The sequence below is a fragment of the Notamacropus eugenii genome, chromosome 3 (assembly GCF_028372415.1).
Source record: "Notamacropus eugenii isolate mMacEug1 chromosome 3, mMacEug1.pri_v2, whole genome shotgun sequence".
NCBI lineage: Eukaryota > Metazoa > Chordata > Mammalia > Diprotodontia > Macropodidae > Notamacropus > Notamacropus eugenii.
The window spans coordinates 48,880,469-48,905,242 of record NC_092874.1 but is presented as its reverse complement, the minus strand read 5'-3'; the positions used below and the strand labels follow the sequence as shown (position 1 = coordinate 48,905,242).

General features: G+C 40.8%; 1 protein-coding gene and 2 long non-coding RNA genes across 17 annotated transcripts in view; 1 reads left to right on the top strand and 2 right to left on the bottom strand.

Annotated features, from left to right (window-relative positions):
• The window catches only part of LOC140531009 (A-kinase anchor protein 9-like), a 63,758-nt gene extending 56,080 nt beyond the window's left edge, over positions 1–7,678 (bottom strand). Inside the window, exons 1-2 of the mRNA XM_072650210.1 lie at positions 7,530–7,678; positions 7,017–7,437 (exon numbers count right to left, since the gene is read on the bottom strand). Of these exons, the coding sequence (XP_072506311.1) occupies positions 7,017–7,437; positions 7,530–7,678 (570 nt within the window). The remainder of the gene's footprint in view (positions 1–7,016; positions 7,438–7,529) is intronic.
• LOC140530917 (uncharacterized) overlaps positions 1–24,774 on the top strand; it is a 1,083,438-nt gene that overhangs the window by 604,967 nt on the left and 453,697 nt on the right. The gene's annotated exons all lie outside the window — the stretch shown is intronic.
• LOC140530931 (uncharacterized) lies at positions 10,391–22,454 on the bottom strand. Its single transcript, XR_011976180.1, has 3 exons — positions 22,227–22,454; positions 21,160–21,279; positions 10,391–11,021 (listed from the first exon to the last, which is right to left on the bottom strand). It is a non-coding gene; the product is annotated as an uncharacterized lncRNA (long non-coding RNA).

Here is a 24,774-nt window from a genome sequence, read left to right as displayed (position 1 = left end):
TTGAGGATTTAGAGGGCCACATGTGGCACTGAGACTGTAGGTACCCTAACCCTGAGCAGGGGAGCACAATACAGCACAATGCTACAGTTTGTAGTGATGGTTTAATTATATAACACTCCACACTTCAGAAAGCACTTTTTTCTCCTTATTATAGATAAGAAAGCGGAAACTTAGAAAGGTAACTGATTTGTTCTGTCATACAGTTAACAATGTAGCAAATAAAAAACGCAAACCCAAGTCTTCTGTCTCTAAGTCCAGCGTTTTTTCCACTACACTATCATGAAAAGTTCAGAATTAATAGAAGCAAACTGTAATTTGCAAATAAAGTTTAAATAAAATTAACTTTTCATAAGGTACTTTAATGGTATGAAAATTTAAACTGAATTTTACTAGTATATAAAATGAACAAGGAAATTCCTTACAGCTGATGATTCACGGCAAGAGAATCAATTTGAGTTTTTCACATATTGTGCATTTTGAGATAAAACGTAATTACATGCATTTCTACTGAAATGCAGACAGAGCATAACAGAAAAATAATGTTTTGTTTTAATATATACAATATTTTGTAGAGTCTAGTTTTATTTCATTAACTTTAAAAAGGATTTTTGCTTCATGGAATAATATACTCTTTACCTGTGACTCCTTCATCTTCAAATACATTCCTTGTTCACTTCCTGTTTCGAATGTTCTACTATCCAACTTTCAGTTTCACTGGGATTGTTAACATATACGGGAACCCTCCTTGTTAACTCTATCCTTATTGGATTGCATTCTGCCTTTCCTATGGGATGACAGATCTACAGCTGTAAAGTCATCTGATTTAATCTCCTCATTGTACAGAGGAGACCCAGAAAGATTAAATTCCTTGCCCACAGTCACCTGAGTAGTTGTAGCTCAGCTGCCATGTGAGGCCAGGTCATCTGACTCCAAATCCAGACTTCTTCAGTTGTATCATGCTGCCTCTCTTTAACAGATCACTTCTATCTGCTCAGTTCTTCTTGCCTTCCTGGATTCCTAGTTCCTTCCTTAAGAGCTTCTTCTATAAGAAGCTTTAAACAGCCCATTTTTCAGTCTCTCCTCTTATTCTATCCCTTCACTTAGTTTCATCCTTTGAGATTTATATAGTTTTCCAACAAAGCTCCAATACCATGAAGAACACTTATAAATTGTACACATTTTTCCCTTGCTATTGGCAATGAACTGATTCAAACTGAAGAACTTAATAAGGCTCACAGATTTATAAAATTACAAGTCAAAGGATATGACCATGCAGTTTTCAGAGGAACAAATTAAAGCTATCCATAATCATATGGAAAAAAAATGCGCTAAATTATTATTGATTAGAGAAATGCAAATTAAAACAACTCTGAGGTACCACCTCACACCCATCAGATTGTTAATATGGCAGAAACAGAAAATGGTAAATTGGAGTTGGAGAAATTGTGGGAAAATTGGAATACTAATGCATTGTTGGCAGAGTTGTGAACTGATCTAACCATTCTGGAGAGGTATTTGGAATTATGTCCAAAGAGCAATCAAACTCTGCATACCCTTTGATCTAGCAATACCACTTACTAAGTCTGTATCCCAAAGATATCATAAAAATGGGAAAAGGACAGACACATACAAAAATATTTATAATAGTTCTTTTTGTGGTGGTAAAGAATCAGAAATTGAGGGGACGCCCAACAATTGGGGAGTGGCAAACAAGTTGTGGTATGTGAATGTAATGGAATACTATTGTGCTATAAGAAATGATAAGCAGGTGGATTTAAGAAAAACCTGGAAAGACTCACATGAACTGATACCGAGTGAAATGAGCAGAACTGGGAGAACATTGTACACAGCAACATTGTGCGATGATTAATGAGAGACTTAGCTCTTCTCAACAATACAATGATCTAAGACAATTCCAAAAGACTTGTGATGGAAAATGCTATCCATGATGCGAGAAAGAACTATGAAGTCTACTGTGCTATAAGAAATGATGAGCAAGAAGATTTAAGAAAAACCGGGAAAGACTTGACATGAACTGATGCTGAGTAAAGTGAGAACCAGGAGAACACTGTGAAAGCATACTGTTTTCACTTTATTTTTGGTTTTTTCTTTCTTGTGGTTTTTCCCTTTTGTTCTGATTCTTCTTCCACAACATGACTAATGTGGAAATGTTGAACAGGATTATACACGTATAACGTATATCAGATTGTTTGCTCTCTTGGGGAGGGGAGAGGAAAGGAAGAAAGAAAAATTTGGAACTCAAAATTTTATAAAAGATATGTTGAAAACTATCTTTACATGTAATTGAGGAAAAATATTATTTAAGGGGAAAAAAGAAACCTTTAAAAAAAAGAACTGAATAAGACTCAGTACTTGTAAACAAGCATAAAACAATGCTGAAAGAAAGATACTTTCTTCACATTAGAATAATGTAGCTTTAATTTCCAAGGTCCAGAAATTATAATTTTTTTCCTTACTCATAAGCTCAATACTTGAGAATTTGTGGGACTGAGCAGTTTAATTACCAATATAATTTTTTTCACTGCTTTTCATGTAGTATTAATGTGATACTGGACATTTCCGGCCAAAACTATTTTGTTTATTGCTGACCATTTAGTAAAAAAGAGTAACAGTCTTACTATTCAAGCAAAAAAGCATGAGGCCACCAGAAAAGAATGTTAGCTTAGTTTTAATGTTACTGTATTGATTTTTTTCCTAAGAAAAAAGGTACTGTCAGTTATATAAAATTCTGTACATTAGTGTACTGCTGTGGTTTGTGGGATTTTGCTGGAGAATTAATAGAATTTTATGAAATACAGAGTATGCATTTGCACCAGTAATAATTTACTGCTGATTTTAACAAAACCGACCTTTACTTGGTTCTGCTCACAAATACCATAATGCTCTCTTTTTATATAAAGTTGCAAATATTTTTACTTTGAAAAAATAATGCAATAGTTTTGACAGGAAAAGAAATTAACCATTTAGTTCTGCAGCATGGGCAGTTTGTTTTGCCTTTCTCAACAATACATCTCTATAATACCATCAAGAATGATGCTAGCACAGTTCTAGAAAAAAGAAATAAATGATAACGAAGATGGAAAAACAAAACAAAACAAAAAATAAACTGAATATTAGTAATTATGACCAAACTTGGCCCTGGAGAATCAATCAATTAAGTCATTATGAAATAACTACTATAGCACTGTACAAGAGATACTAAAAGAAAATGAAACCACCCCTGACCTTAAGGACAGTGTAGGATAGACAAAATAAATACAAGATAATGGGAGACTGGAGGAGAGATAATAATTGAGAAAATATATTAACTTCCTTTCTTTGCAGAGGTAAGGGACTCTTGGTGTGGAATACTACATATACCGTAGGTCAGTCAATAAACATTTATTAAATGGCTACCATGTGCCAGTGGTGCTAAGAGTGCTAAGCAGTGGAGATATAAACAAAGACAAAAGATACTTCCTGCCCTCAAGTAGCTCACAATCTAATCAGGTAAATAATATGCAAATAAATATGTACAAACAAGCTATATACAAAGCAAAATGAGAAATAATCAACAGAGAGAATGCACTAGAATTAAGAGGGATTGTTGGTTTTGCAGAACTGCCTTTCTTTCTCTTTCTTTTAAAATAATTATTACAAATGATTGTCTAACAGGTCCAAGGGAAATACAGATTTAGAAATGAATATAAAACCAAAAGACATCAATAAAAATAAGATAACTATGTTTAGGGAGTAAAATGTGCTTATAACTGTTTGCTTTTGGAGGTTAATAAGAAATTTTTTATTTCTAGGGCTCTAGACAAAGGGCCCAATTATAAATAACTGATTTTAGAAAATAAAGTACATTTTTTGCTCTTTTCAACCTAAGTACCACTAGTGTCAGAAAATTACTTTTCAAAAGTCTTTCTCAAAAAAAGTCTCTCAAAAAAAAAAAGTCTTTCACAATTAAAAAAAAGATTTCAATTCCACGTGGCAATATAAGTATTTTCTTCTAAAAGAAAGGTTAAATTCCTAATAGTAGGAATTTATGATTTATACAGGGTTTCCTGTCCTTACAACTCCATGAGGGAGAGCAGCAGAAATGTTATTATCTAGACTTTAAATATAAGAAACCTAAGGCTTAAAGTGATTAAGTGACTTTCCTGTAGGCACCCAGATAATAAGCAAGATACCTTAGAGATCAGCTACTACAAACACTGGCCCCCTCCTCCCATTTAAACCCTGCTCTGTTCAGCATGCTTATGCAGCTTCTCTAAGCAGAATCAGGTAGGAGGAATAGGGGTTCTGACCTTTCTCATGCAGAATTGTCAAACACAAAATTTTAAAAACCCAGAAGATTTATAATTCTAGTTTTGTGAAAAGAGTCCTGGGTTCAAGTTTCCTCTCTGATCCTGGGTGACCCTGAGTAGTTTACTGAACTTCTCTCACCTCTGTTTCTTATCTGTGGGGTTTGGGATCAGGGTATGGACTGCATGATCTTTATAATGCTGTCAGTCTCTGAACCTTGTGAAAAAAATGATACACTGTATCACTGTCCAAACAATAAGCTATGTTGTTTCAGAATGGTTTTATTTTCAGTTAAAGAATGATACCTGGATTGAAGGTAGAGAAAATTCCAGGTTAAAAGTCAAACCAGGATTTTTGTAAAATCAGATAATGTCATCAAAGCTTTAGAATTATAAATGGCCTTGAAGGTCAAAAAAATCAACTCCCCTCTCTTATTTTACAGGTAAGGGGACATCAGACAAGAGAGAATAAAAAACTATCTCTCTTAAGGTCACATGGACATTAAAGGTGTCCTGAACTGACCAATCCCGAGTCCCTGGCTCCCAATCCAGCAATCTTTCACTAAACCACATCTTCTTTGATTGGTTTTTTGAAGGTATAGCCTCCTTGCTCCCTCAACTTGTACACAAACATCAAACATTCTACTCAGGAACTCGGAATGCAGCAACTGAAGCAGCAATAAAGAGGCTTCTAAGAATGTTCTCTTCACTCCCAGCACTTAAAAAACCCAACTGAATAAATTCAGTCACTCAAGCCTTGACTCTAAATAAAGTGAGCCCAGATGTATTAATGTGAAGACTCAGTGAAAGCTGTACTCACTAAAATCTTAACCATTAACACCAATTTGTCTATAGATAAAACTTGGTTCTGTTGTTGAATTCACTCGGGGGAGGCCAGTTTGAAAGGAACAGCCAATCATATGGGCAGGTACAATACCGGTAGTGACACTGGAAAGCTATGCCAGCAAATTTGGCAGGACTTAGAAAAGGCTAAAAAAGTATGGACATGGTTCCTTATTGGAGGACCTGCCTAGTTAAGTTTGAAAAGGCACAGCAGAAGCAGGTTGGGCTACCAGGTGCTGACTATTTGGTTAGGCCACAGCAACTCAAATAGAAGAGGAGGAAGGGAGATTTCAAATCAATGACAGGTATATCCATATCACGGATCCTTTCAGTACTTAAATACTAGTAATTATCTTTAATATGACAGTTTAAAACTCTTAAGTCATGAAATACTAAAACTTATCTTTAATAAAGATGGTCTGAATATGATCCAAAAAAGCCCAAAGGCATTTTAGAGCAATAAATATTCTCAGAAATGTTTTTTTAAAAGAGATTCATTATTATAATTTGCATCTTGTCTACAATAATAGCTGATACTTTTGTAGCACTTTAAAGTTTACAAAAAACATTGGATGGATTAATTAATTTGACGCTTACAAAACCATAGGAAAGGCACTATCCTCCCTACCCCCACACTTTGCAGAAGAGGAGAAGTGATTGTCCATGGACAGCAGCTACTAAGTGACAGAGGCAAGATTCACACCTCCGTCTCTCTTGACTCCAGGTTATTTTCTACACCACCAAGTCACTTCTCCCAATAATATGTTTAGTGTAAATCCGTTATGTAATAATCCACATTGAAAATTTTACCTCAAACACTTACTAGCTGTAGGAACAAGAGCAAATCACTTAACTTCTGGGTGGGTTTCCTTATCTATAAAATAAAAATAGCACCCACAGGATGGTGATCAAACGTGTAAAGTGCTTTGAAAACCTTAAAGTACAAGGTCAGTGATTCTTACAACCACAGGTACGATACAGCTAAAGTATCTCCAGCATAGAGAACAAAAGATAGAAATAACCAGTGTTGTAACGGCTCCTTGGAGAAGCTGTGATCTGATCCAACCATTCTGAAAAGCAATTTAAAGTCACGTTAAAAAATAAAATTAAAGTGATGAAAATGTCTGCTCGCTTTAACCCAAACACATCACTGTTGAGCCAAGTTTGTCCCGCAACTGTGGAACATGCCGAGCGATCCTCCCTGAAGCCTCCGTTCACCTCAAGGCCGCTAGCCCCCTTCCCACCACAAAGAACTGCAAACGTCAAGAGCGAGAAGAGAGGTCACCCCTCTCCTGAACACACGCCCCCCTTCCCTGCAGGATTTCACAGCTGGCACTCGTGGCACCTTCAGGACATAGCTGCGCAGGGCCGTCCCCGGACAGCTGTCACAGGCCGATCCCGCTGTCCACCAGCGCCAAACCCGGGGTGGGGGCCCCCCTGCGACTGTGCAGGGAGGAAAGGAAGGAGCCCACCTGTGCAAACCTGCACCTCAGCTGCGTGCGTGGGGGGGGGCCCAGGGGAGAAAGGGAGAGAAGACAAAAGACACCGCAATCTGGGGGGCACAGGGAGCAGACAAGACCCCGCCCCGCTTTTCCGCCTTCCCCAAGGGGGGAAATCGGCAGAAAACCACCGAGGAGGAGACAAAAGCCGGGTCTCAGGAAGGCTCCCCCGGGCCGGGGTCCGCAGCTGGCGCGATGCGGGGCGCAGGCACCGGGGAGCCCAGCCCCAAGGGGCGGCCCAGCGACCCCCCGCTGCCAAGACAGCGCCCTTCCCCGCCACCTCGCGCTGGGAGCAGGGCCCGAGCCCAGCCCCGCTCTCGCCCCGGGCTTCCACCTCCCCGCCCTCCCCGGGAAGGGCCAGGCTTACCAAAGCCTTGCCGCGGATCAGCTTCTTCTGCCGCTCCTCGTCCTCCATGGCTTGCGCTGGGAAGGAAGAGGGACAGGGAGGGAGGGAAAGAGAAGGGAAAGGTCTGATTGAGACTGACGTCTCGGTGGGCCGGGACTGGGCACCGCAGTGCTCGGCCACCGGCCCCGCGCCAACTCTCCACGCCGGCTCACGGGAGGACCGCGTCCGGCGTAGCCGCCATCCTCGTCTCCACGGAAACACTGAGGCGGAGGGCGGGAGAAGGGGCAGGAGAACGTTCGCGCAGTCGCCGTGGACAAGGGTTCGGGCAGGTGCGCCGAGAGCCCCGCCCCCTGAGCCCCCCGCCGCGTTCCAGGCCCCACCCCCAGGCCCCCCGCCGCGTGCCGGGCCCTCTCCCCGCCCCCCCACTCCCGCCTTCCCGGGCCTCGGGGGATGGAGACCAGCCTACCTGGCAGCTAGGTCAAGCCAAGCAGCCTAGATGAAGGGCACACCACGTGGCGTCTGGCCTTGGGCTACGCGCTGGGGGGCGGGGAGGGGGTGCGCCCAAATGGCAGGTCAGCCCGGGTGCTCCAGGGGGAGATACTCCGGGCAAACCATTGTGGACCAACCGAAAATGGGAGGATGATCAACAGCATGGAAAAGGGCCCTGCAACCACCTCCCCCATCTCGCGGATGGGGAAACTGAGGCCAGCAGAAGTCCCCGCAGGCAACGAGGAGCAGGGAGAGGCAGGATTCGAACCCAGGAATACTGCCTACTGGTTTAAAGTGTGCTCACTCTCTGCTTGGAGAGCAGGATTACGTTCTGGCCCTGAAGCGCCCGTATTGGGTGGCTTTATTCAAACTTGGGCCCAAGGATGGACCCGTGGAGACAGCCCTGGATTTGGGCTTGGAGACCTTGGAGAGCCAGTGTGGAGGTCAAGACACAGCTCTGGACCTCGGGAACGGAGCCTCTGGGTTCTAACCCCTGGCATCCGCGAGCCTCGGGCCCCCGAGGTGGCATCCGCGAGCCTCGGGCTCCCCGATCTGTAACGAGAAGGAAGGTTGGCCTTTCTAGGCTTCTAAATTCTAACGTCCTGGATTTAAGAAATCCCTTTAACGTAAATCCCTTGAACTTTCAGGACCTCAGTTCCCTCCCTTCTAAAATGAAGGGGGTTGGACTTTTTTGTGTCGTAATCTCCTGTGACTGGCTGCTGAAGCCTATGGACCCCCTTCTCGAAATGCTGTTTTTAAATGCATACAATAAAATGTATAGGATTACAAAGGAAACCAGTAGAATTGAAATACTTATTATATTGAATTCACACTTACATACTGAAATAGTTAATTAAAATAAAACAATTTCATGGACCCCAGATTAAGAACCCCTGTAAGAAATGATCCCAAACTTCTCCTTCAGCTTTCAAAATAACTTATCTTTTATAGAGATAGTAATAGCACTTCCCTCCCAGGGTTGTTGTGAGGATCAAATGAGATAATGATTGGAAGTGCTTAAGACAGTGCCTGACACATAGTAGGGACTATATAAATATTAGCAGTATATGTATATATATATGCATATATATGTACGTATATATATACAGAGAAAGAGATCTATATATATCTGTATCTATAAATACAGCAGGCAGTGCAACATCAGTGATTAAAATCTCAATTTTTGAGGCCATATAGGCCATCCTCTTCATTTTATGGATAAGGAAACTGAAGCTTGGGCTAGCTGACCTGTCCAAGGTTACACAGGTTGCAGAACTGAGATTGAAATCTCGGTTCTCTGGTTCTGAATCTTTCCATTACACCCAGAGTTCCTCTTCCACATGTCCTTAGGTAACTAAGGCAAGGTAGAAGGGAAAGGAGGCAAAGGAGAGCTCAAAGACAGTTGAGGAGCCAATTAGGGGTGGTAGATTTGGAAGTAATTTGAAGCAAGAGGGCACAGTAACATCTGGGGGTCAGAAGAATGGGGGAGATGTCAGGTATAGGGTGGCAGCTTAGCTGAGACTTTAAGAAAAAGATGTTCCAAAAGTCTGAGATGAGTCTGATTCGTCTGGAAAGCCTCTCCCAGCACAGTCTGACTTCTATGACTGGGATGCATTCCTTTCTCAACTTCTTTTCCTCCATCCTTGCTTAAGAGTGTTTCTCACCCAGCCTGATGTCTTTCTTTTTCTTGACCTCATTGAAGCGGCCATGCCCTGACTACTTCTTAAACAGGTCTATTCAATGAGTGGGCATTTCCTGAGTGAGTACTTGCATAGATGCTGGCCAAGATCTCTCAGTGCATCCTGGGTCATCTCCAGTCATCCTGATGAATATCAGGTCACTGGATTCAGATGGCTCTGGAGGAGAAGGGAGGCTGGTGACCTTGCATAGCCTTCCCTCACTCAAAACAAAGTCAAGTGCAAGTCATGTCATTATTTCTCTGATGGCATGGTCTTCTTCAGCAATGAAGGATGAATACAACCTCCTTCTTAAGCCCCCTCTCATTCTCCCCAGCTATCACCTCACAGTTATCCTGTACGACTTTATGTGGCTGTTCTCTTACCCCATTTCTTTACTCCCTGCTTTGTATATTCTTACCTGTGCATGTGTTAAATTTGCCCTAGTAGAATTTGAGTTTCTGAGAGATAGGAACGTCTGTCTTTCTTTTATCTTTTGGTTCCCCGAATTCTGAACAGTGCTTTGCACATAGTAAATGCTTACGAAATGCTATCATTCTCTGACTATAAATCTCCCTGCTCTTTCACCTGGGGGAGAAAGGAACCTCCAGCCAGCTCTTTGCCATGCCCTTACTCTCCTGGGAAAGGAGAGTGTCTCTGAAGATTTTAGTAGTGAAGGGGGTGAACTAAGGGTTGACCTAAGGTCCTGGAAAGGACCTTAAAAATTCCTGCATTTTACCCATGAAGAAACTGGGTGAATGAAAGGAACTCAGTCCCCTGTGGGCACACCCTTATGCTCCTCCTTTATGCTGAGATTTAGAAAGGTCCCTATACCACAAGCCTCAGTTTCATAACTAGGTTAAGCCCTAAGGTCTTCTGAGTGGAACAGAAACCAACTAAACCAGTTTCTAATAAAAATGTAAGCTTTTTAAGGATTGAAACAGGAGTTTTACTCATCTCTGTGTTTTTCCCCCAGGATCCCTATGGTATTGTCATGCAAATAGCAAATAGTCAATGAAGACCAGTTGAACTCAACCTCCTGGACAAACCTTTCACCTCATCCCTCCTCTAATGTAATTCTCCCCATCTTCCAGTTCCCTCCTACTACCATTCTCCTTTCCTCCCCACCCTCACATACACACACAAACACAATATATATATATGTAATGCACATGTATATATGCATATACATACATATTTATGTATGTATGTATTCCTGGGCTGAACAATACCTTCAGCCTCAGAGAAATGTCATACAAAAAGTGAGAAGGGTCTCCAATGTTACCTTGAAGGACCCTGTCTTGTGCTGAAGGTCTGGTAGTCTGAGACATCCTAGGAGGGCGCATGAAAGGTCAGCAGTCTGGAAAAGGAGGGGTCCAAGAAATGCAGATGAAATCAAACAAAGGAACAAGCAAGAGCCCTGATTGTGATACATGTGTTTCAAAACCGAGCGTGTAAGTGTGTCAGCAGCTCTACGCTCCAACCTCAGCCTCTTGACTTGAACATGGGTAAGGTGGGTTTTTTAAAAAATTTTTAACTCTTTTTTATTAAGGGAGTAAACCAGTCAAATCTCTTCATGCTGCAAAAACAGGCCTAACCTGGGAGGGGTTTTTTGATCTTTAGTTTCAAATTGTTTATTTATTTTTTTGTTCCATGTTTGAAACTTACCAGTTCAGGGGCATGTGACATGCAAGGAGTAGAATGGTAGACCTTTATAATTCAGAGGAACCTCAAAGATCATCTGATCCAACTTTCTCCTTTTACAGATGAGGAAACTGACCCAGAAAGATTATAGTTACATTGCTAAAAGTCCAGAATCCAGACCTCTTGACTTCCAGTTCTGTGTTCTTTCCATCTCACTCTGGAAATGTTTTTGAAATGAAAATTACTTGTGTGCTAGGTTCCAACTATATGATGTTACTTTTTGGTAATTCTCTGTTTAAATTGTGAAAAGCTTTTAAAAATAAACTTAATGTCTTAATAGATTTATGCTTCCTTCAGTATCAACCTGATCTGACATTAATGAAGATGGGGTTCACTGGATCTTATTCTCAGCAAAATTAGTTTTTTGTTTAAAGTCATGTGGCATAATGGACAGAGAGCTAAGCTTGGAATCAGAAAGATCTGGGTTCAAATCCTGTTCCAGCCTCATGCTGGCTGTGTGACCCTGGGCAAGTCCCTTATCCATTTTCAACCTTGGATATTTTAAATTATTATTCAGTTGTTTTTCAGTCATGCCTGATGCTTTGTGGGCCCACTTGGGGTTTTCTTGGCAGAGATGCCAGAGTGGTTTGCCATTGCCTTCTCCAGCTCATTTTACAGATGAGGAAACTGAGGTAAACAGGAACTAATAATAGTGTTTATCTTGCAAGGCAGGAGTCGTTATGAGGATCAAGTGAAACAGCACATATAGTATTCTGCAACCTTCCAGTGCCACATAAATATTAGCTATTATTGTTTGTTTTTAACAATAAAATTTCTAAAGGCACTTTACAAAGGAACCTACTTGTTGTGCATTATATCTTTAGTTGGATAATGCCAGCTTATTGTTTATAAAATAAATTACATACAAATGTCTGCAAGATCACCTCAGTATCTTTAATAAATCTTTAAAATATCTTTAAAATCTTAATAACAAATTTGAAAATCCTTTATAAAGTTAAAACAATTTTTTTCACCAATGATATCATCCTTTTAGAAGATTCCTGGACAATTAAAGTCTTAGACAGTTTCATGGGAAAGTGAGAAGTGACTTATCCAGAGTCACACAACAAATGTGAGATAAACATGGTACTTGAATCCGGGTCTTCTTGCTTTCAAGGCTAGCTGTCTATCCACTATACCATGCTGTCTTGAGTATACAGAGCCTACTCCAATAAAGTCCCTCTCATGACATGCAGGAAGCCTCGGATTCTCAAAGAATGTGGCAGTGGGAAACAAGTTCTGCAAGGCCTGACAAAGTGAAAAGGCTTAGAGCATGATCTGGCAACCACCTGTTAGCAGAAAACCATGTCAGGTGAGTCTGAAAGAGGTTTCTTATTCAAAGGTAAGCCATCAAGTACGTTATTTTCTCACAACAATTCATGAAACTAGCTACTGAGACATGAAGGGTTTTGATATGGGTCAGTCTGCATTGATGGAGCTCCCTTACCAGTGAAATCACACATCCCTTTGGATATAGAACTTTATGCTAAGTATATACAGCATTATAAATCACATTATTTATTTATTTTTGTTCTGAGTCATTGTGATCACCCTCTCTGTATCATTCAGTTGTCACAAATTTAAGTCCTAGAATGACAGATTCCCAGAGCTGGGAGAGACTTCAGAGGCCTTTTAGTCCAACCTGTACCTATAACCCAAACAATATCATTTAGTTGATAGAACTGACAAAGAGTGGTCTAAGAAATTCCCTCTAAACATACTGTGACTTTGAGAGCAGAGATTTTTTTAAATCTTTTTTTGAACCTTCTACTCTTAGAACAGTGACTGGCACAGAGTCAACATCTGATAAATGTTTATTGATTCTCCAAATTAGGGGTGGGGAACCTGTGACCTTGAGGTCACATGTGGCCTTCTAGGTTCCTAAGTGTGGCTTTTTGACTGAGTCCAAGTTTCACAGAACAAATCCTTTTATTAAGGGGATTTGTTCTGTGAAGTTTGGATTCAGTCAAAGAGCTGTACTTGAGGATCTACAGGGCCACATGTGACCTCAAGGTCACAAGTGTTCCCCTCCAAGTGGTCATTTACCTGAATGACTCCCAAGGGGAGGTGTTGAAGGGGAGGGAGGTAGGAAGGAAGCAGGTTCCACTCCCTCCTGTGGTGGCCCATTCACCTTTTAGATAATTAGAATTGTTTCCCCTTAAAGTAATTCATTGTTGGAGTCAGGAAGACCCAAGTTCAAATTTGACCTCAGACATTTATTAGCTGTGTGACCTTGGGCAAGTCTCTTAACCTTGATTGCCTCCCCCCCAAAATATAATATAATAATGCAATATTTCCCCTTTTCACCTTCTACCCATTGCTTTAGATTTGGGGGCCTTTATTCTCTTGGGCCCAAAGAGAACCTTTTATCATTTCTGTCCCCTGGATTCTCCCCAAATCCTCCATATCTCATTTAAGTTAGCAGGTCACCAGATCTGACAGCTTTCGAGTAAGGGCAAAATAAATACTTAACAAGATTATCTTGGGGCTCCTACCTTCTAACTTCCCGTTTGGATAGCCTAGTTGATTTTTTTAAAGACACAACCCTTTTTTATTGACTCACTTATCTTTTGATTTCTTTAAACACCAGATTGTTTGCACCAAAAACCTCTTCCTTGACTTGTGGATGTCACGAGTCCACATTGTAAATTGTTCCTGCCTGGGTGAATGAATAATCCTGATGCCATCTTGTCACATCTGTATCGTAAGTACTTCTATAATTTGTTGAGTTTTTAAAAATGTTAATCCAGAATTATAAGGTGCCTCGCCATGCCACCCCACCCACTGGCATATTTAGTCAGCAACCTCTTTATTCCATTATAGAAGTCAGTAATAAAAATGCTAACTAGTACTGAGTCAGACTCCTTAAAGCTGAAAATGACCTAGTATTTATTACATGCTGCTATCTAATTTGGGGCAGCTAGGTGGAAAAATGGATAGAACCTGGAGTCAGAAAGCCTCATCTTCCCAAGTTCAAATCTCACCTCAGATACTTACTAACTGGGACTCTGGGCAAGTCACTTAACCTTGTTTGCCTCAGTTTCCTCACCTGCCAAATGAGCTGGAGAAGGAAATGGCAAACCACTCCAGTATCTTTGCCAAGAAAACCCCAAATGGGGGGCGGAGCCAAGATGGCGAAGTAGAAAGACGCACATACACATAGCTCCGAACACACAAACCACAGAACGGCTAGAGGGGACCAAGCCAGGGCAAATTCTGCAGCCAGAGACCACGGAGTATTGGAGCGAGGGAGATTTCTGCTCCGGAGAGACTTGCGGACCTTTCATGGGGGGGGTCCTTCGCGCCGCGGACTGGGCTCCGGGAAGGGGAGCGGAGTGCGGCCCTGCCACGGCTGCAACACCGAGGGGAAGAGATCTGAGAGGGCTACAGGACGGGATCTCCAGCGGCCACGCGGGTCCCCCCACCCCCAGAGGGACCTGCAAACCTCTCGCAGAAGGTCCGTAGCGCTGCAGACGCGGAGCCCAGCCTGGATCTGCGGCAGCGGCGGCCGTGGGTCGGACAGGCACAGATCTGAGAGGGCTCCGGAGGGGGGATCTTCAGCAGAGGCACGGGCTTCCCCACCAACAGGTGACTGACGGGGGTGGGTGAGAGAATCTCTTTGGCGGGTTGAGAGGGGAGTGGGGTGCCCCCATGGCTCAGGCCCCCCCGGGAAGTGGGGGCTGAGAGGCGGATGTGGACGGGGGCTCCCCAAAAGGGGGGGAGCCTGGATCCATTGTGGAAGGTCTGTGCATAAACCCCCAGAGGGAACTGTGCCTGAGAGGCGGCCCTGCTCCTGACCACCTGAACTTAATTCCCACACTGAATAGCAGCCCTGCCCCCTCCAAAAATCCTAAGGCGGGAAGCAGCATTTGAATCTCAGTCCCCAAACGCTGGCTGGGAGGACCAGTAGGCGAGGTGAGTGTGAGGAGAACATTCAGAGGTCAGGCCACTGGTTGGAGAAAATGCCAAGAAAAGGGAAAAGAAATAAAACTATTGAAGGGTACTTTATCGGAGAAAAGACACTTCCTCCCTTCCTTTCTGATGGGGAGGAACAATGCTTGCCATCAGGCAAAGACACAGAAATCGAGGATTCTGTGTCCCAGCCCACCCAATGGGCTTGGGCCATGGAAGAGCTCAAGAGGAATTTTGAAAATCAAGATAAAGAGGTGGAGGAAAGACTGGGAAGGGAAATGAGAGGGATGAGGGAGAAGCATGAAAAGCAAATCAGCTCCCTGCTAAAGGATAACCAAAAAAATCTTGAAGAAATTGGCACCTTGAGAACTAGCCTAACTCAGCTGGCAAGGGAGGTGCAAGGGGCCAATGAGGAGAAGAATGCTTTCAAAAGCAGAATTAACCAAATGGAAAAGGAGATTCAAAAGCTCACTGAAGAAAACAGATCTTTCAAAACTGGAATGGTACAGATGGACGCTAAGGACTTTTCGAGAAAGACAGATATCTCAGAACATACCGCACAGATTCGAAAAATGGAAGATAATGTGAAATATCTTATTGGAAAAACAACTGACCTGGAAAATAGAATCAGGAGAGACAATGTAAAAATTCTGGGACTACCTGAAAACCATGATCAAAAGAAGAGCCTAGACATCATCTTCCATGAAATTATCAAGGAAAACTGCCCTGAGATTCTAGAACCAGAAGGCAAAATAAATATTCAAGGAATCCGCAGAACACCGCATGAAAGAGATCCAAAAAGAGAAACTCCTAGGAGCATTGTGGCCAAATTCCAGAATTCCCAGGTGAAAGAGAAAATATTGCAAGCAGCTAGAAAGAAACAATTCAAGTATTGTGGAAATACAATCAGGATAGCACAAGATCTGGCACCCTCTACATTGAGGGATAGAAGGGAATGGAATAGGATATTCCAGAAGTCAAAGGAACTAGGACTGAAGCCAAGAATCACCTACCCAGCAAAACTGACTATAATACTTCAGGAGAAAAAATGGTCTTTCAATGAAATAGAAGACTTTCAAATTTTCCTGATGAAAAGACCAGAGCTGGAAAGAAAATTTGACTTTCTAACACAAGAATGAAGAGAACCATGAAAAGGCGCACAGCAAAGAGAAATCATAAGGGACTTACTAAAGTTGAACTGTTTACATTCCTACATGGAAAGACAATATTTATAACTCTTGAAACATTTCAGTATCTGGGCACTGGGTGGGAGTACACACACACACACATGCACACACGCACACATACATAGAGACAGAGTGCACAGAGTGAATTGAAGAGGATGGGATCATATATTAAAAAAAAAATGAAATCAAGCAGTGAGAGAGAAATATTGGGAGGAGAAAGGGAGAAGTTATATGGGGCAAATTATCTCCCATAAAAGAGGCAAGTAAAAGACTTATTAGTGGTGGGATAAAGAGGGAAGGCAAGAGAAAAACATGAGGTCTACTCTCATCACATTCCACTAAAGGAAAGAATATAATGCACACTCATTTTGATAGGAAAACCTATCTCATGATACAGGAGAGTGGGGGACAGGGGCACAAGCAAAGTGGGAGGGAGGATGGAGGGGAGGGCATGGGGAGGAGAATGCAATATGAGGTCGACACTCATGGGGAGGGAAAGGACCATAAGAAAATAGAAGTAAAGGGGGACAGGATAGGATGGAGGGAAATATAGTTAGTCTTATACAACACAACTAGTATGGAAATCATTTGCAAAACTAAACAGATATGGCCTATATTGAATTGCCTGTCTTTCAAGGGGAAGGGGTGGAGAGGGAGGGAGCTAAGGAGGTTGGAACTCAAAGTGTTAGGACCAAATGTAATGTTCTTACCACTGGGTAACAAGAAATACAGGTTAAGGGGTCAAGAAAGCTATCTGGTTCTACAGGACAAAAGAGAAGACAGAGACAAAGGCAGGGAGGGAGGATAGAGGAGAGAGCAGATAGGTCACAGGGGCAATTAGAAAGCTCGGGTTTGGGGGGGGAGGGGATAAAAGGGGAGAAAATTTGTAATACAAAATTGTGTGAAAATAAATGTTAAAAATTAAAAAAGAAAAAAAAAGAAAAAGAAAAAGAAAAACAAATTCTAGGTAACAAAAATAAATATTCAAGAAAAACCAAAAAAAAAAAAAAAAGAAAACCCCAAATGGAGTCACAGAGTCTGACCAAAAGGAATGAACATCTAATTATGTATCCAACAAAGAATACACTAGTTTTCCTCACTTCTTGATAGCTACGTATGGTGGAACAGAATAATCACAGAGTTGGATTGCTTCCTTCTTAATGCTGGTCAAAGTCTTGGTTAGCATAGGAAAGAGCCAAGGTGCGCACCATTGACAATCTTGTGCCCCAAAACATGTTCGTACAGTTCATAAAATTTACGTCAAGTGCTCAGAGCTAGTATTTGGCTCTCCCCCACTTATGTCTTCCACTTGTTTCTATTTCCTTCAGTAGAATTTAAGTTTTTTTTATTCATCTTGCTATCTCCAGTTCCTTGCACATAATAGATACTTAATTAAGTTCTTGTTGGATTAGATTGGCTTTTAATTGGTAGTTTCTAACGATTCCCAGGAGCATAGAATCATTGCCCAATTTTGTACTTTTCTGCTTTAACTTCATGGCATTGCAATCTCTCATGGACTATTTCCAACCTACTACAAACATTTCTCCTTGGCTATCACCCTGCAAACTTATCCATACAGCAGAACAATTGCTGGATCTGGATTCAGAGGACCTGGATTCCAATATTGCTTCTACCTCCTTTTTATCTATGTGATATTGGGAAAGTCATGGAAACATTCTCGCCCTCACTTTTCTTATTTGAAAATGAGGGAGCTAGACTAAATGATCTCTAGGTTCCAAATTTCTCCTCTTGACTGGCTCCACTTCTTGATTTGTCTGTTTTTAATTAATGGTGCCACTATTCTACCAGTCTTTCAGGGTAGTAAACTTAATATCATTGTCCTAGACAACTGGTTTCACCATTCCACTCCCACCTATTCTTTAACTAATATTTGTATTAAATGTTTAATATGCAGAAAGCACTAAACCAAATGGTGGGAAATTTTTTAAATCATCTCTCTGATTTGATCATTGAAACTACAGCAATTGTTGAGATCACTAAGGGATAGAGTAGAGAGAAAGAGAAGTGAAGAGACAGAGACAGAACCTTGGTGCTTGAGAAGACAGCGAAGGATTCTAAAAAGGATCAGCCACAGGAGTAGGAGGAGAACCAAGAGACCTGTAATCTTAATCATGGGTGTCCTTTAAGGAACCTTTTCTTTTCTTTTTCTATGCTCCCTCAGTGATCTCATCACCTCTATGCAGATGATTCCCAAATCCACCTCTAATGGCTCTCCTGAGTTCCAGTTCTGTGTCACCAGCTCACTATTCAGCATTTCCAGTGGGATATCCCATTGGCATGCCAAACTCAGAACCTCCAAAACAGAACTCGTGACCTTTTCCCCTAAACTAGGCTATTCTCCAAACATTTCTATTTTTGTTTAGGATACAATCAGTCTATCAGTCATCCAGATTTTCAAACCTAGAGTCTCCCCTTGATTCGTTCCTTTCCTTTCCCTCCATATTAGTTAAACTACCAAATTTGGCCAATTCTACTTCCTCATCACTCACATTTCTCTCTTTTTCTTGCTCAGGCCTTCATCATCTCTATGACACTCATTTTACAACTGGTCTTTCTGTTCCCAGGAGAGATCTCCCCTTTCCAAGCTATCCCTCACATAGCAACCAAAAATAATCTTCCTATAGTATTCCTTTAAGAAAGAATCTGTAATAATACTTTGTTATTAGAAATTCAGAATCACTGACTAGTCTGTACCCATGATGAGTCCCCCTTGTAACATACCCAAACAGTTTATCCAATTTAGCAAAGCCAGGCTCATAATAATTGTTCCATAAATGGTTGTTAACTTGACTTGTTGACAAATAAATGGTCATCCAGTCTTGGCTTGTGAACTCCAGTGAGTAAAATGAGGCAACCCATTTCAATTGTGGACAACTTGAATAGTTGGAAAAATTTTCCTGAAATCAAGCTTAAATGTGCTTCCTGTAACATTTTTTTTTGCCTCAGGAAGAAGGATTCCTAGTCACAGCTCTGTTTTCCATCATACTCCAAACTCCCACTGAATGATGATGGCAGGTGCTATTATTATCTTCCTTTTACATTTGAAGAAATAGAGGCAAACAGAAGTTAAATGACATGTCCAGGGTCATACAAGTATAAAGTGTCTGAAGCAGTATTTGAGCTCAGGTTTTCTTAACTCCTGGTCCAGTACTTATCTACTGTATCACTTGCCTTCCTCAAGTTATAGGGAATTTATGATCCCTGATTATTAGCACGAAGGGGATCATAAACCAGAGATCCCAAGAGTTGGGAGGAAACTCAAATCATTTACTTCAACTCATACCCTAATTCAATTCAGTTCAATTCAAGAAAAATGTATTAAGCACCTACTGTGTGCCAAGTATTGAGCTAGGCTTTGGGGGTATAAAGACAAAAATGTAACGGTCTTTTCCCTTAATGAGTTGACATTCTACTGTACCAGTCTGTTCATAATTATGTGTGCATGACAATAATATTAATAGTTAGCATTTCTGTAGTACTTTAAGGTTTATAAAGTATTTTAAATATGTCTATATATTGTATATATTTAATATATTTATATAGATACATATATATCAATTCATTTGATCCTCACAACAATCTTTTGAAATAGAAGCTATTATCCCCATTTTACAGATGAAGAAACTAAGACTGAAAAATGTTAACTTGCCCAGGGCCATACTGCTAGTTAGGTGCGAGGCAGGATATGAACTCAAGTCTTCCTGACTCCAGATGCAGCACTCTGTCTACTGTGCCACCTCCAACAAGAAGTTATACAACTCTAAAGACCTGTGTGTTCAGGGCTGTACAACAAATCTGACTAAGAAATCTCTAGGAAATTTTTCTTTATATTGAGTCACAATGTACTTCTCTGCAGATTCTATCCAGTGCTCCTAGTACTGCTCTCTGGAGCCAGATACCTGAAGATACCCATCATGTCCCTCCCTCCTTTCTCTAGGCCTCTCTTCTTAAATCTTAACACCCTTGTTTCTTCAAATCATCCTTCTATAGCATACTCTTTAGTCTATCTTGACTGATCTCCCCTGGATATGATCTGTTTTGTCAGTATCCTTCCTAAAATGTGGGTCTCAGAACCAAATACAGTATTCCATATTCTGGCTGACCATAGCAGACTACAACAGAAACAAGATTTCCTTCTTTCTGGACATTCTATTTAAATACAACTAAAGATCAGGTTATTTTTTTTCTTGTTTCATAGGTTGTTTCCATCTGCAGAGATAATCATTACATTAGTGTGAATCTATGATGTAGACAGTTTAGATCAGTGGTGTCAAACTCAAATAGAACAAAATCCATGATCTATATTGACTTAGAAAATCACAAATTAACATTATTTATGTTATATCATATTTTTATTTATTTTGGTAGATATTTCCCAACCACATTTTAGTCTGAATTGGGCAGTACTTGGAGCTTTACACCTCTGGAATAAATGGTCAGTGAATTGGGCCTAGTGGTGAAGACAGAAATTGCCTTAAAGACATTTCAAATTCTCTTTAATGATTCCAGGGTTACCTTGAAGGCAAAGACTCATCTTTTTCAACATCAACATTTTATTGGTGTTGTTATATGACAGGGAGCCATGCAATCCAAAAGTTTCTGAAGAACTAGAAATGTATCTCACACAGAAGGTAATGGAGAGTGTTTTCAGTTGATGTGACCAAGATATAACATAAAACCAACAAGGAGCTTAAAGAAGAAAAGAAGTAAGAACTGTCATTAAGAAATTATATAATAAGAATTTAAAATGGGCTGGTCACATTGTAAGGGTGAGAGATGGCAGAATTTTTCACAGGTATTCTCTTGACATCAGAAGTACACAAGGAAGACCTCTAGTATGTTGAGAGGCAAGAAACACATTGGATGGTCAAGCATGGATGAATCATGATCTGAATCACTGGAAAAATTAATGAGATTAGAGAGCCTTTTGAGTAAGAATATTCAAACAACTCTCCTATGCCTCCGCTTAACTTACACATGACTTTCTAAATCAAAGCATCTTTCCCTAGACACCACTCCCTTAAATGTGTTGTCTTGCCTTAATATATAATGTCTACTTCTTGAGGGCAGAAATTAGCCTTTTTGCATTTCTTTCCTAGTACATAAGAAAGTGCCTAGCACACTCTAAGTCCTTAATCAATGCTTTTTCATTCATTCATTCTTATTTACACCTACCTCACCAATGAAGAAACTGAGGTACAGAGAAGTCACAGGACTTGTCCATGGTCATATAAGTAGTAGGTGTCAGGGATAGTATTCATGCCAAAGTTTCTCCATTCTCCAAGCCCACGCTATCTGGGATTAAGAGAGTAGGCAGGTAGAGAGATATGTTAATCACAGGAAAGGCCAAGTACTGACAACATGGAGAGGAGTATAGGCCTGAAGAAGTTTATAGGACTAAACAACCAGAAAGTTCCATTGAGACTTTTGGTAAAATAGTCTGTGATGGTACCCAAAGTCCTTGAGAGCTTTAGATGACCATGCCTCAGACAGACATCTATGTGTGTGTGTGGGGGGGAGCCAAAACTCATCATAGACTCCTAGTGACACTATGCAAGATTCCTCCTCAAAGACCTCCAACTACCCAAGCAAATCAAGATCAGTAGGAGTCTGCATTTAGACACTACTCTTTCAGAAATATAGATAATGAGAAAACTTTCTTCTCAACTTATGGTTATAGAATTGCTCGGGACAGATGATCACGGAAGACAAGAAGGGCAAATCACCTTGAACTTCAGGGACAATATATTTTGGGTAATATAGTCCTGTCATATATGATCTGGTTCACAGACAGCCCAAAATAATACCTCTCTCACCTCAGTGAAGTAACTTCAGCTAAATAAGACAGCAGAGTCTATCAAAGTGATAACAGCATTTGGTGAAAGACATTTAATAATGATAATAGGTATTTTAAAGTGCTTCATGTGTATATATATATACACATACATACATATTATCTCATTGGAGTCTGACATCAACCCTATAAAGTAGATGCTGCAAGAAATATTATGCCTACTTTAAAGATGAAGAAACTGAAACTGAGAGATAGTGAGTCACTTGCATAATGGTCACATAGCTAGTGGGTGTCAGAGGTGGGGTTCCCAGAGATTCAAACCAGTTGTTTTATGTGGCTCCTGTACATAGGTGCATAGGCAGGGAGGTATTGCTCTGCAATTTTTACTACTAGAGTCAATCACCCTACCAGTGGGGATTAACATGGCAGTTGAGGCCATATGCTTCACCTGTGCTTCTTCAGTAGCCAAGGATGCATCTGTGAGAGTGAGCAGGACCCTGTGAAACCAGACACAAGCATACTGGCAGTGTTGGTGATTTCTGATTGCTGGCTTTGACTCATTGCTTCCTGTTAAGGTCCAAATGTTCAGTTCCTGGTTAGAATACCACAGAATTAAACACTTTTAGTGTTGGAAGGAGCCTCATAGTTCTTCTGGTTCAGTTCATACCCCCCAAATTCCTACTCTGCCAGGCAAAAGAGGGTGTGACCTCTTAGTGGAGGCAAATGAAAAGTAAACCACTTTCACAACCTACTTCACAAGGCTGTTGTGAGGAAAGTGATTTATAAACTCTAAAATGCTATTCAAGTAGAAGAGAGGAAAAAATCCAAAGTGTAGGCTGTGTAGAACAGACTGTAAGGGAAAATATAGACTACGGGTAACAGACCTAGTCCATTAAAACACAGCAGACAACTAGCCAAGTACTTCCAGGCTGCCTCCAGGGAAAAGGAGCCAGTTTGTCTCACTTTAAAAAGGTGTTAGAGCAACAAGCTTCCCTTGGAGCCATCCATGGTGCTGACTTCTGACCAAGTTTTTTTTTTTCCCCAGTTAGCCTTTCTTGATAAATTTTTCAGTACTTCCCAAGCCTCTTGAGTCTACATATGAAGTCTCAGGCTCTTGTCTACCAACCTCCTGGATGTATTACCTATAGTCAAATCCTCAAAGTCAGGGGTTCTTAACCTTTTCTCTTTTTTTTAATGTCATAGATTCCTGGTGAAGCCTATGAATCTTCTCTCAGAATGATGTGTGTACTTAAGTTAATATTATCCCCAATTTACAGATGCCTATGTAGGTTACAAGTCAAATGGCTTGCCCATAGTCACATGGACTATAAATGTTAGGCACTGGCTTTGAACCCTGTGGATTCTGCATCCATAATATGTCTTGTTTCTATCCATCCTCTTCTCACTATTGAATCTGTGTTACCTTAGTTCAGTCTTTATTATCTTTTACCTTGATGATTAGTCTTGGGATTGACTTCCCTGCCTTAAGCCTCCAACTCCCATAGAGCTGACAAAGCTCAATTCTCATCACATCAATACCCTGCTCAAAAAGTTCCGATGGCTTCTTTTATCTTCTAGGACAAAATACAGATTTTTCCACTTGGCATTTAGAGCCCTCCATAGTCTAGCTTTAGATTGCTTTATTACACGGTACTTAATTACTTAATTAATCACCTTCATGTACCCTATGTTACAACCAAACTGGTCCATTTGTTTTTTTCAGAACATGACGTTCCATCTCTTACCTCTGTGCCTTTGTACAGTTTGTACATGGTATACACTGCCTGGAGTCTACTCCCTCTTTATGTTTGCCTTTTAGAATTCCTAAATTTCTTCAGATATGAGCTACATGAGGCAGCTAGGTGGTACAGTGGATAGAGTTCTAGGCCTGAAGTTAGGAAGACTCATCTTCCTGGGTTCAAATCTGGCCTCACATTTCCTAGCTGTGTGATCCTGGGCAAGTTACTTAACTCTGCCTCAGTTTCCTCATCTGTCAAATGAGCTAAAGAAGAAAAATGGCAAACCACTCCAGTATCTTTGCTAAGAAAATCCCAAATGGGGTAACAAGAATTGGCTGAACATAACAAAAACACATCTGCATGAGGCCTTTCCTAATCCCCCAGACACAAATTATTTTGCATTTCTTTCATATGTACTTTATGGTTATTTATATGTTTGTATGTTATTTCTTTCAATAGAATATAAACTTTTAGACAGCAGGGGTGGCTTCATTAATGTCTTTATATCATGAAACCTGGCACACAGTAGGAGCTTAATCAATGTCTGTTCATGGCTTGATTCTCTGTTCCATGTTCAGTACTCTCTTGACCGTCCCATACTGATTCTGCCTTATTATCTCATGCCTGAATTACTGTAGTAGCCTACTAGCTAATCTTTGTGCCTCTGTTCCCTTCCCGTATCATTCAGTCCTTCAGAACTCTTTCAGATTGATTTAAAACAACAAAATCCACTTTTACTCTGTCATACACTTATAGAAGAGCCACCCCCTTAGTCATCAGAGCATTCAGCATATGTTCAGTCAACAAATATTTATTGTCTGTATTCTGTGCAACACACTCTACTGGGTGCTGGGAGAGAACACATAATTCAGCTTTGTTCCCTGTTTTCTTATGGTTTAAGTGAAGAGGTCCCAGTTTCTCTTTTTAAAGCTTTCTACAATATCTGTACCCATCTCCATCATAGAAGCTTATTTCCCACTATTCCTCAAAAGGAATTCTGTCTTCTAATCTCTCAAAAGACTATGTCACTTTCTGCTCTGCTTTTATTACTTCCTCTTTTCCTCTCCTAGCATACATTTCTTTCTTTTCTCTCTCTATCCCTCTCCTAGATACTTCTTTTAGGATAATCCAGATTGTATTGATCTCTCTCTTTTAATTGTACATGTGTGTGTGTGTGTGTGTGTGTGTGTGTGTGTGTGTGTGTGTGTGTGTGTGTGTAAGAGAGAGAGAGAGACAGACAGACAGACAGACAGATGG